The following is an 11,935-nucleotide window of genomic DNA, read 5'->3' on the forward strand; positions in this document are numbered from 1 at the left end:
TTTTTTTTTGCACCCTCAGATTCCAGATTTTCAAATAGTTGTAGTTTAGCCAAATGTTGTCCTATCCTAACAAACCACACATCAATGGAAAGCTTATTTATTCAGCTTTTGGATCAATCTCAATTTTAAAAAATGTACACTTAAGACTGGTTTTGTGGTCCAGGGTCGCAATTATGGACTGTAATTAAAATGCATTAATGATGGATATATTTATTACGAACACACAGCTTTTCACTTCACAAGACATTAACTGATGGACTGGAGTGGTGTGGATTACTTGTGGATTATTGTGATGTTTTTATCAGCTGTTTAGACTCTCATTCTGATGGCACCCATTCACTGCAGAGGATCCAGAATACAGTTCTGATGTGCAGCAAAAGATTGTTGAGCTTCACAAAATAGAACGTGGCTGTAAGAAAATACCTAAAGTATTGAGAATTCCCATTTCCACCATCGGGGCAATAATTAAGCATTTTAAGAATTTTCAATCAACAGAAAATGTACAAATCTGCCTGTGTGTCTATATTGTCTTAAAGCAAGGCGAGGAGGATAGTTTGAGTGGCCAAAGACTCTCCAAGGATCACAACTGGAGAATTGCAGAAAATAGTTGAGTCAAAAAAATAAATAAAACAAAACCTACATCACCACATGTTGTTTGGGAGGGATTCAAGAAAAAATAATTCAAGAAAAGAAAATGCTCTCCTCCAAAAACATACTCCAGCATATTAATTTGCCAACACTACTAGAACTTCAAATGGGACTGGGTTCTAAGGTCAGATGAAACTTAAAAATGAGCTTTTTGGCAGCAAACAGTCAAGATGGGTTTGGTGCAAAAAGTACCCCATGTGTACAATTTAATATACTGCTGTATCTTTAATGTTGTGGGCCTATTTTTCTGCCGGAGGTCCTGGACATCTTGTTCAGATACATGGCATCGTGGATTCTAGCAAACAGCAGCAGATACAAAAATACAAAAATTACTGTCAGTCTTATAATAAAGTGAAAAGTGACGTGACATGTGGCCAAGTATGGTGATCCATACTCGGAATTAGTGCTCTGCATTTATCCCATCCAAAGTGCACACACACAGCAGTGAACACACACACACACCGTGAACACACACCCGGAGCAGTGGGCAGCCATTTATGCTGCGGCGCCCGGGGAGCAGTTGGGGGTTCGGTGCCTTGCTCAAGGGCACCTCAGTCGTGGTATTGAAGGTGGGAGAGAGCGCTGTACATTCACTCCCCCCACCTACAATCCCTGCCGGTACGAGACTCGAACCCACAACCTTTGGGTTACAAGTCCGACTCTCTAACCATCACGACTTCCCCAGTGGGAAGTTGTAATAGCCAGTGGTTGGATCTTCCATCAGGACAACAATCACAAAATGACATGCCATGGCCGTCCCAGTTCCGACCCTATAGAAAACGAGTGGGGTGAGTTTAGGATTGCAGTGCATAAACATGGACGTTTGAATCTGAAAGATCTGAGGAGATTCTGTGTAGAAAAATGGTCTCTGGTCTCTTGTCAGGTGTTCTCCAAACTCATCAGGCATTATAGGAGGAAATCAGAGCTGTTATAGGAGGTTTCAAAACAGTATTGAAAAAAGGGGTGTCAATAAGTGTGGCCAACATGTATTTGAGAATAACATATTTCATATTGAGAATTGTTTTACTTCAATGAAAGTTTAGGTTTTTGTGATTTTTTTTAATAAAAGATCAAAATGATTAACAATGCAGATTTATTTTCAAAGGCTTCTTTGTTCATATTTATCAAGGGTGTCGATAATTTTGGCCAGGACTGTATATTTACATACATACATAACTTTTATACTGAATTGTATAAAATTATACCTAACTTATTACAGAAGGTGTTTGGCAAGCCGTTTCTGAAAATGAACTGATTTTGTTTGAAATGATCTCAGACCAGTTTGTTCTTTCATTTTGCTTAAAATGTATTGGGGCTTTTACAATAGGGTGTCTGCATCCACTGGGGAAAAAATGCACGACCGAGATCATTTCTGATGCTGGTATGGTGCATTTCATATCGTTTAGTCTACATACTACAGCTGTAAATTGTTATTAAGCTATATACATTTCAAGAAAAGTGTAGATGATTGACAGATCAACATGACAGCTTTACTCCTGTACAAACCTTTCATATGCTACGGGCAAGTTCTAGTTTAACAGAACTATGTTCCAGTTTATTTGAAGGTCAGTGGTTTTTAATTAATTGTATGAAGTCCAAACTAAGTCAGCTCTTTTATTGATCAGCCTTTTTTGAGATGCCGAATTGTGCGCTTTTAGTGTTTTTTTTTTGCTTGTTTGTTTTTAGAGTACCGGCCCCTGATTGCTGCTTTTGGTGTCCCTGTTGTGCTGCAGGCTTTTATTTATTTATGTAAGTTTGCCAGTGTTATCATCCTAGTTTCACTTATACATATTACACAATTTGCCTATTATGTTGCACTGGAAACCCCCACAAAGCTCTTTCATGGTTAAAATGTTATCTGATTTCTACAATATTATTGAATATCTATACTTCTATGATTTCTATAGCCTATGTTGTGAGTGCATTTTCTTTTAAGCACCTTTATTTATTTTTTTTGTGTGTGTTGTTGTTTTCTCCTTACAGAGTGGGTGAGGTTTTTCCTTTTTTTTGTTTTTGGTGTAGCCTACTCTGTATCCTGGGGAGATGTTTAAGAGAATAAATTATTAAAAGAATAAACTACTAAAAATATTTTGCTAACAGAAGAGCACAGATCCTTGCGGCTCTGACACATCTTTGTAAAAGATGCTGCTGCCTTCTCCATTTAGACTGAGCTTCAGAAATGACTGCATGTCATTAACCACTCCTGTTACTTGAGAAACACTTGACAGAGCTCAAGTAGCCTCTTACAATAAACCAGAAACCTCTTAATTGCTGATTACAAGACCATGAAAAAAATGATGTATCATCAGTTTCCCTGCTTGTCTGAATAGAAACAAGTGAGCAAAGTGAGCTAGTATTCTTCCAAAATATGTTGAGAAAAAAGTATATTAAATAAGTATAACGCTTTCTTGCTAATAAACTAAAAAGGTAAAGGGGTAAACGCATCAAACACGGCAACAAAACAAACTCTGTAGTTCACTATACAGACTGAAACTACATCTTCATGAACAAAACTTGCGTTCCAGGGACAACGAAAAATAGGAAGCAACCCGGTCAAAATGACAGACATAACATCCATCCAATCACAAGGCGAGTTCTCCAGGCTAACCTCCAATGAGAGGAGAGACGAAGGGCGGGACTTCCTGTCCGTGACGCAGTTGGCGAAGTAGAAGCCCCGCCGTCAATCAAATTAGGAAAAAAAACAAACTGGACTAAAGCGAGCGCAGGCACCGATTAAAATGATCATGCTCGGAGTGTAATTAAACGCAGATATCAGCATTCTGTAAAGAACTCACGTAATGACCGGTACGTAGGATTTGAAGAGCGCGGGAACGGTCGCTTTGAATCTTTGTGCTGGCTATGTTTATGCTAAGCTAGGCTAACGTTAGCAGGCGGGTGAAACTGAGAGACTTTAAGATCCGCGGAGGAAATAAATACAGAGCTCAAATCAGCCATAAAACAGCAAAACGCCTCGGTTATAACCGATGAAGCCACCTATGCAGCAGGCGCGCGGAGTGGACGGGCTCTAACGGCTGTTTTGTGTTGTTGTGTGTGTGTTTAAGCGCCTGAAGGGCCAGTGAAAGCGGGAGTCATGGCGGACAGCAGCAGCGCTCAGGACGGCGGCGGCGCGGAGCAGGTAAACCGGATCAAATCCTCTCCTCTCTTATTCTAATGCATGTGCTTTGGTGAAGTTTTCACTTTGTTCTGTTAAAACACTGGTACTTCCTGTGTGGCCACCCCCTTTCATGTATTAAACCCGCCCATTGTTAGGACGGACAGCCCTCGCCGCTCGCCCTGCTCGCCGCCACTTGCACCGGCCTCGGTTCGCCCGCCCCCGGAGCAGAGCACGGGGCAAACTCTAATAATGCTGCTGCTGGAGGGGTAAGTCAGCCGCTACCGATCTCACCTTTATTAGACCTTGCTGTGGTTCGAGTGTGAGCCCGGCCGTGTGTACATTGAACGGGTGAATGTTTACACCCCAAACTTAAGGGTGGAAGCTCTGATCTGGTTTATTCTATATAAATTATAGTCTAGTTCACAGTACAGCTTATTTTTAACAAGAACCAATGGTACAGGTAGGTACAGACCTGGGAAAAGTCGAAAAATGGACCATGGCATGTTTCATTTTGTAGATGTACAAACTTTTAAGTGAGTCAGTCATTCAGAGGCTGCACATGGAACATATAATATATATACGTTTAAAAGGTTTTAGGATCTGTAAGATTTTTTTTTTTTTTTACGTAATTAATACATTTACTCACCAAAGATGCATTAAAAAAAACTGACCGTAAAGATTTTGTACATTGTTACAAAAAAAGTCTAAATAAATGCTTGTAAACTTTCTAATCATTAAAGAATGCTGAAAAAAATGTAGCATGGTTTGCACAAAAATAGTAAGCAACACAACTGTTTTCAACATTGATAAAAAGAAATGTTTTTTGAGCAGCATATTGAATGATTTCTGAAGGATCACGTGACACTGAAGACTGGAGTAATGGTGCTGAAAATTCAGCGTTGATCACAGGAATAAATTACATTACAAAATATATTCAAATAGAAAACAGTTATTTTAAATTGTAATAATATTTCACAATATTACTGTTTTACTGTGTTTTTGATCAAATTAAATGCAGACTTGGTGGACAAAATAAACTTCTTTCCAAAAATGAATGGGTAATGTGTATATATTTCCAGTCTCTCAGCTTTATTTTAATTTCTGAAACAAGTTAATATAGTCCTCACTAATGGCATTTCACAGCAGTACAGAACACAGAAGACATGATTGGATATTTCTGTAGAGTCTTCGATCATAATGATTGTCTCTCCAGAAGTAACACGTACTCATTATTTTACAAACACAACTCAGAAAACAAAGCAAAACTTTGACTCTTGAAAAATGTGATCACACTAACCAGGAAAAATGGGAAATCCACTGATTCTTTTTCCTCTAAAATGCAAACCTGACTTTTAAGCCTGCTCTTGTCATTTTTTTGTGTGCATCATACGATTACTGAATTGACTGGGACCAATGAATGTCTGAAGCTCTGACTACTTTTTTTTTTTTATCCAAAGTGACTTCGAGAAGCTAGAATACAAACACAACAGTTCATCATGAGGCAGTACAATACAAGTGAAGTGAAAAAGTGCAGCACTGCAAATGTCCAAAATTGGCTGAAAATGTTTAAGCTAGTACAGAAATACAGCTATATTAAAGCTGAATGTTCTCCCTGCCACTAATAGGAGACTTAATCCAGTGAGTTAAAAATGTAAAAAAAAAAATCCAGATTCACAAATTTCACTCCATTTAGTCATTTACTCATTTTCTCCATTTCATTGTGTGTGTGTGTGTGTCTATATATATATATATATAAATAAATGGCAAATATTAGTGGAAAACTTCATTGTTTTGAAGGTCACATGTTAACTTGTAGTATTTCTGACCAAATTCGGATCATTTTTTTTATACGCAGGATGGGTTTATACATGTTTTGCATCAGAGTCCATGGGGTCCATGCTTTGCATCAGTCACCATAGTAACAGCAAGAGATGAGGACATGTTCATTGTTATTGAATCTTGCCATGTACGTGCACTGTTGTGGCATCACTTTGAATATGTTTTTCTTTTGTGAACGTATTTCCTCCCTAGAACGCAGACCTTTCAGTGCAGTTAACAGGGTCGTCTGAAAGGTGGGAGGCGGTAAAGGATGATTCGGGTGTCCTGCATCTCCCCGGCACGGGTATCGTCACGTCCAACGGACAGTATGTTCTTCCTCTCCAGAGCCTCCAGGGTCTCCAGAACCAGCCCATCTTACTCACGTCAGGGACCGACACGTCCGGCGGCGCAGTGCCTAACATCCATTACCAAGTCATCCCTCAGGTGCAGACGGCCGAAGGGCAGATGGGTTACTCTGCCTCTGCTGTCGAGGGGGCCTCGATGGCGCAGGACGCCACAGGGCAGATCCAGATCCTCCCAGACGGCACCCATACCATCAGCGTCACGCGGACGGCATCCGCCGACCTTCTCAGCAACAGTCAGAACCTCATGACCCATTCTGGCCAAATGCACCATATCCCACAGGTGTCTCTGGGAAGCTCGGTCTTCAGCAGTCAGGGTCAGGTGGTCACTAACGTGCCTCTGGGTTTGCCTGGTAACATTACCTTTGTGCCCATAAACAGCGTGGATCTGGACTCTCTCGGGCTCTCGGGAGCTCAGCCAATCGCCACTGGCGTCACGGCTGACGGACAGCTCATCATGACCAATCAGAGCATGGAGAATTCTGAAGGCTCGGAGAAAGCAGGGGAACAGCAACAGACACTCAGCTCTAATGCAGCCGCAGACATGTTTGTGCCTACCACATCTTCAGCATCCTCCTCGTCCTCGCAGCAGCCCACCAGCACGATAGACGGCACGGGCGTGTTGACGCAGTCTGTGGCGGGAGAGCAGGGAGATGACTCGGGCTACCTCAGTCAGTGTGCGGTGCAGGTGTCTGGAGGACAGCAAGTGATCCAGTTACAGCAGTTGCCCTTGCAGACCGCTGACGGTCAGGTGTCTGCTCAGGCCCAGCAGTCTCTGCAAAACATCCAGCTCATCAACCCAGGAACATTCCTCATCCAGGCCCAAACAGTCACTCCGTCAGGACAGATACAGTGGCAGACCTTCCAGGTATGTAGTTATAAATCGTTTTGTGACAAGATTCTGTTTTAGGTTTGAGAATTAAGAAGCTTTTTTTTTTTTATTTACTGAATTTGTAATTATTTCCCTGCTGATACAGACACGCTGCACTAGTAAAACACCACTTCCTGTACCACATTTTTAAAGCGCCCATGAAAACAACAACAAACATAGTTTGACAAGTGACCACCATTAGAGTCACAAATGAATGAATCATCACAAAAACTGATCAGTCTTGATCATGGTTGATGTTACTGATTTTGAAATTGGGTAAAAATTCACAACTTGCATAAATATGTCTTGTCAAAAACATTACTTTTCTGATTGGTTACTTTGTGATTTTTTTTCGGTGATACCTTTTATAGCTTTTTGCTCGAAAATGGCACACTGGGACTTGAGGCCTGTCCGCACCAAGAACGATAAATATATTAGCATCCGCACCAACAGACGATATCGTTCTGTTTATTATAAGTGTGTGTTGCAGTTTTGTCATCTGCTGCTTTAAATGCTAGGGATGTAAAGATTCACTCAACTCCCGATGCAATACAATTCACGATACTGATTTCACGATACAGTTTTTTGAGCAAAATTAGGTTTAAGACAAATTATAAATAATAATGCTGCACATTTCTTTGTGAAATTGAAATATGTCAAATAACAAAACTAAATTGAAATTTTAAAACAAATCCCAAATCAAGTAAATAAATCATTCAAAAATGAAAGAAATCTCTCTGATATTTCAAACTAGAGCTTTGCCTGTGCTCTTTCAATTTAAAATTAGAGGCAACCACTGCATTTTAATCACAATCCAAACAAAGATGCAGCGTGATTTAAATTAGACTGTATAATTTCAAAATTTGAAGCAAAAACAGAATGGTCTGAAACTAAAACAGCAGAAGCTCTGAATGAAAATGCAAAATTCACTCTGACAGCAGGTGGCGCTTATGGAACAGCAGTGATACATCGTTTCCTTGGTTACCGCTGTAAACAAAGCAGCTGTTTTCTTATGCTTTAATATGAATTATACAGAGACAAGATGAAAAGAAAATACCATCTAAACTTTGCTGAAGACAGTCAGTTTCCCTCAGAGACACATTCATATAAACCCCCACCACAAACTGAATCGCGATTCATTTAACATCTCAACCGACTTGAATCGTCATATATGTTTTATTTAAACATAATTTGTCATGTGAACAAATTTTAACAGTGTGACTGAACACAGAAGTGCAGACAAACTCTTTAAAATAACACAAGCCTGCTGTGGTTTAAAAATGTTTGCAAAAATAGTTGAATTATATTTGAATAGTTTGTGTTCTCCTGCCCCTATCTGTCCGCTCAGGTCCAAGGAGTTCAGAACCTCCAGAATCTTCAGCTCCAGACGGCTCCAGCTCAGCAGATTACTCTTGCCCCGGTGCAAACGCTGTCTCTGGGTCAGGGACAGATGCCTAACCTGCAGTCGGTGACGGTGAACGCTGTGGGCCAGACAGGCATTCAGTTCCAGCAGTCCGAGGACACAGACAGCACTGGAGGTACTGCAGCTGGTGTTTCAGGAAGACTGTGTGTGTCTGTATGTCTGTAGTAAACCTTTTCCAAATGGAAAAAAAAAAACATACTAGTTAGATGTAGGGCCCTATGAAGTCTGTTTTTTTTTTTTTCTTAAATTCTGTGTTATCCATATTAATTTGTGTAGAGTCTGTCTTAATAGTTTATTAAAATTTAAATAATCAAAAAAGATGTCTAATCAATTGAATTCATACAACTTAATTGAATAATTTCTTAAAATTTTAACTATAATACTGCCCTATGGAATGTATTTATTTATATAAATTCTGTGGTGTTCATTTTAGATTCAGTGCATACAACTTCAGCAATAATCTTCTAAACTGTAATCAAATTAAATTTGAACAGTCCCTTTCTTTTTACGGGAAACAAAGTGCTGCACAACAGAGATTTACTGATTAAATTAAAATTGTGTAAAATCAGAGCAGCTTTAGGGATGAAGTTCATGTGGACCGTAAACCCCACAAACGTCATTTATTCACCCAAATTTTGCCAAATTCTGTGCAATTCCAAGTTATGCCGTAAAATCCATTTTTATGACTGGATTCCATCCACGTTTTCCTCATGGAAATCATAGGGCCCTAAAAATGAGACCTTCTAAAGTAAACAAGATGAAGCAGTCAAGAAGAAAAATTCAGAGTGACATTGCAGAGGGAAGATGTGTTTAGCGCTAATGATGCAGTGCTGTTAGTGTAACGCTGATCATACTATACTCTATAGATATTCAGATTAAGGAGGAGCCTGATTCGGAGGAGTGGCCTCTGGACAGTAGCTCTACGCTGAATGCCAATGACCTCTCTCACCTTCGTGTTCGTTTAGTGGAGGAGGAGATGGAGGGATTGAACCAGGAGGGCAAACGTCTGCGCAGGGTCGCATGCACCTGCCCCAACTGCAAAGAGGGAGGCGGGAGGTGAGGGCAAACTGCCGAGAGCACATTTCCTTTAGCACATTTCCTCACTTTGTTTTGAGACACGGTACAATTTCTGTGTTTATATTCATATGTAATACAGACACCCCACGGTGTGTGTTTGACTACATGTCTTCATCACTGGATGTGTGTAATATATTTCCATTCTGACTGTACATTTCTAATTATATGCTGTAGGGGATCTAACATGGGCAAGAAGAAACAGCACGTGTGCCATATAGCCGGCTGCGGGAAGGTATACGGGAAGACGTCTCACTTGAGAGCTCACCTGCGCTGGCACTCGGGAGAGAGACCCTTTGTCTGCACCTGGATGTTTTGTGGGAAGAGGTTCACGCGCAGTGATGAATTACAGCGACACAGGAGAACACACACTGGTACTCTTGCTCTCTCTCACACACACACACACGTAGTGACTGGTGCTGTTCCAAACCTAGCGAACTGCTTACATAGGCAGCTACTGTCTAAGGCAACATCATGGCCCATATAGAATCTCATTAGTGACTGATTTGGAATGCTCAGCTTGATGTGTTGCCAAGGTAACAGTGCAGCTAAAAAATTTGTAGCAAACGCATATACATATAAAATGCACTACTGTATAAAATAATTTATAATATTGAACATTTTAATTGATGCTTTAAGTACTTTCTTCTTTCAACATCAACATTTTTTTCCAAGAAAAGAAAGAAAAAACAAAAACTTATTACTGAAAAATTTCTATAATGAATCTTCCAACATAGGGCAATGACAGTATGTATATTAACAATGATTTTGGACAAACATATATTGTAATTCATAAGAAAATTCTGTAGGGCTGGGTATCGGTCAAAATTTTTTGATATCGATTAGGGCTGCACGATTAATCGCATGCAATATTTAACGCGCATCTTGTCAGAAAGCCGGTTCTGTAATCAGCGGTAAATCTCCATCACCTGCGTGCTTTCACATTGAGCAGCATTAACTACACAGAGCCGTTGTTCACTGATGAGCTGCGCAAAAAATCGCGCGAATATGAACGTGGTTTAGCGTAGCTCGTCAGTGAACAACGGCTCTGTGTAGATAATGCTGCTCAATGTGAAAGCCCGTAGGTGATGGAGATTTACCGCTGATTACAGAACCGGTTTTACTGATAAGATGCGCGTTAAATATCGCAGGCGATTTATCGTGCAGCCCTAATTGAGAGAGAATGAGAGAACGACAGAAAGAGAATGAGAGAACGCCAGAACGAGAATGAGAGAACGACAGAACGAAAATGAGAACGACAGAACGAGAATGCTACAGTTTGCATGAATGGTCACATAACACGCGCGTTCGGTCGTGTAACGTTAGTTTGAACGGACATCTGCATATGATCGGAACTCCACGCAGTTCCCGTGCTACTCTCCATTGGAAATGAATGACTGAATGACCGGTCTGTCGCTTGTTGGAAGTAGTGGAAAGCTGGCTTGAAACGCAATGGAAACGCCAGTATGACGAGGATCGTTTTCATTTTAAAACTTAAACGCACCAGTGTAAATGTAGTCTTACATCTAAGGGGGCTGGGACGCATTCACACTACATCCTCGCATGTGTTCGACTTGACGACCGATCGGTGTATTACAGTACCACGAGAGCTAAGAGAGCAGACTGCTCCGTGCGCTTTCGAATCGCTCTCGCGGATGTCGAACAAACACTCGATCTGCGCCGCACCTCTTCTAGTCGAACACACCGGCTAGTGCTGCAGGCTTATTGGCTCACTGACGCTGATGAGATTAACCCCTTAGGTATCGAAATTTGGTACCGAACGACGAGACGTTTTTCGATACTCGATGGTATCGAGGCAATTCGGTCGCTGCCTAAAAAGTCGATTTTTACTCGATACCCAGCCCTTAAATTCTGTGTGTAGCAATGCATTTTTGAGCAGTAACTGGGTTCTGTCAACAGATGTACACTACAATTCAAAATTTGTATATTTTTGAAAAATTAATATTATTCAGCAAGCTTGTATTAAATTGATCAAAAATGACTGTAAAGACTTGTTTTATTGTTACCAAAAAATAAATAAATACATTTCAAATAAATGTTGATATTTAAACTTTCTATTCAACAAAAAATCCTGAAAAAAATGTATCGTTTCCACAAAAATATAAGGCAGCACAAATGTTTTTAACATTAATCATAATAAGAAATGTTTTTTTGAGCAACAAATCAACATATTAGAATGATTTCTGAAGGGTCATGTGACACTGAAGACAGAAGTAATGATGCTGAAAATTTAGCTTTACATCACAGAAATAAATTAGATTTTCAAATATATTAAATTGTAATAATATTTCAAAATATTACTGTTTTATATTTTTGATCAAATAAAGCATTGTGTTCTCTCTCTCTCTCTGTGTATATATATATATATATATATATATGTGTGTGACCCTGGAGCACAAAAGCAGTCTTAAGTCGCTGGGGTATATTTGCAGCAATAGCCAAAAATACATTGTATGGGTCAAAATTATAGATTTTTCTTTTATGCCAAAATTCATTATGATATTAAGTAAAGATCATGTTCCATTAAGATAGTTTGTAAATTTACTACTGTAAATATATCAAAACTTAATTTTTGATTAGTAATATGCATTGCTAAGAACTTC

General features: G+C 39.8%; 1 protein-coding gene across 3 annotated transcripts in view; it reads left to right on the top strand.

Annotated features, from left to right (window-relative positions):
* Positions 1-11,935, top strand: part of sp3a (sp3a transcription factor) — a 20,539-nt gene that overhangs the window by 5,835 nt on the left and 2,769 nt on the right. The window contains exons 1-7 of one of the 3 annotated variants that reach the window (XM_016464203.1): positions 3,293-3,453; positions 3,711-3,784; positions 3,919-4,029; positions 5,795-6,811; positions 8,163-8,352; positions 9,104-9,293; positions 9,489-9,685. In XM_016464203.1, the coding sequence (XP_016319689.1) occupies positions 3,447-3,453; positions 3,711-3,784; positions 3,919-4,029; positions 5,795-6,811; positions 8,163-8,352; positions 9,104-9,293; positions 9,489-9,685 (1,786 nt within the window). In that variant the 5' untranslated portion in view covers positions 3,293-3,446. Of the gene's footprint in view, positions 1-3,292; positions 3,454-3,710; positions 3,785-3,918; positions 4,030-5,794; positions 6,812-8,162; positions 8,353-9,103; positions 9,294-9,488; positions 9,686-11,935 lie in introns of those variants that run through there. The other 2 variants (XM_016464205.1, XM_016464204.1) reach the window with 2 other exon arrangements.

The sequence above is a fragment of the Sinocyclocheilus anshuiensis genome, unplaced genomic scaffold (assembly GCF_001515605.1).
Source record: "Sinocyclocheilus anshuiensis isolate Anshui unplaced genomic scaffold, SAMN03320099.WGS_v1.1 scaffold284, whole genome shotgun sequence".
NCBI classification, from domain to species: domain Eukaryota; kingdom Metazoa; phylum Chordata; class Actinopteri; order Cypriniformes; family Cyprinidae; genus Sinocyclocheilus; species Sinocyclocheilus anshuiensis.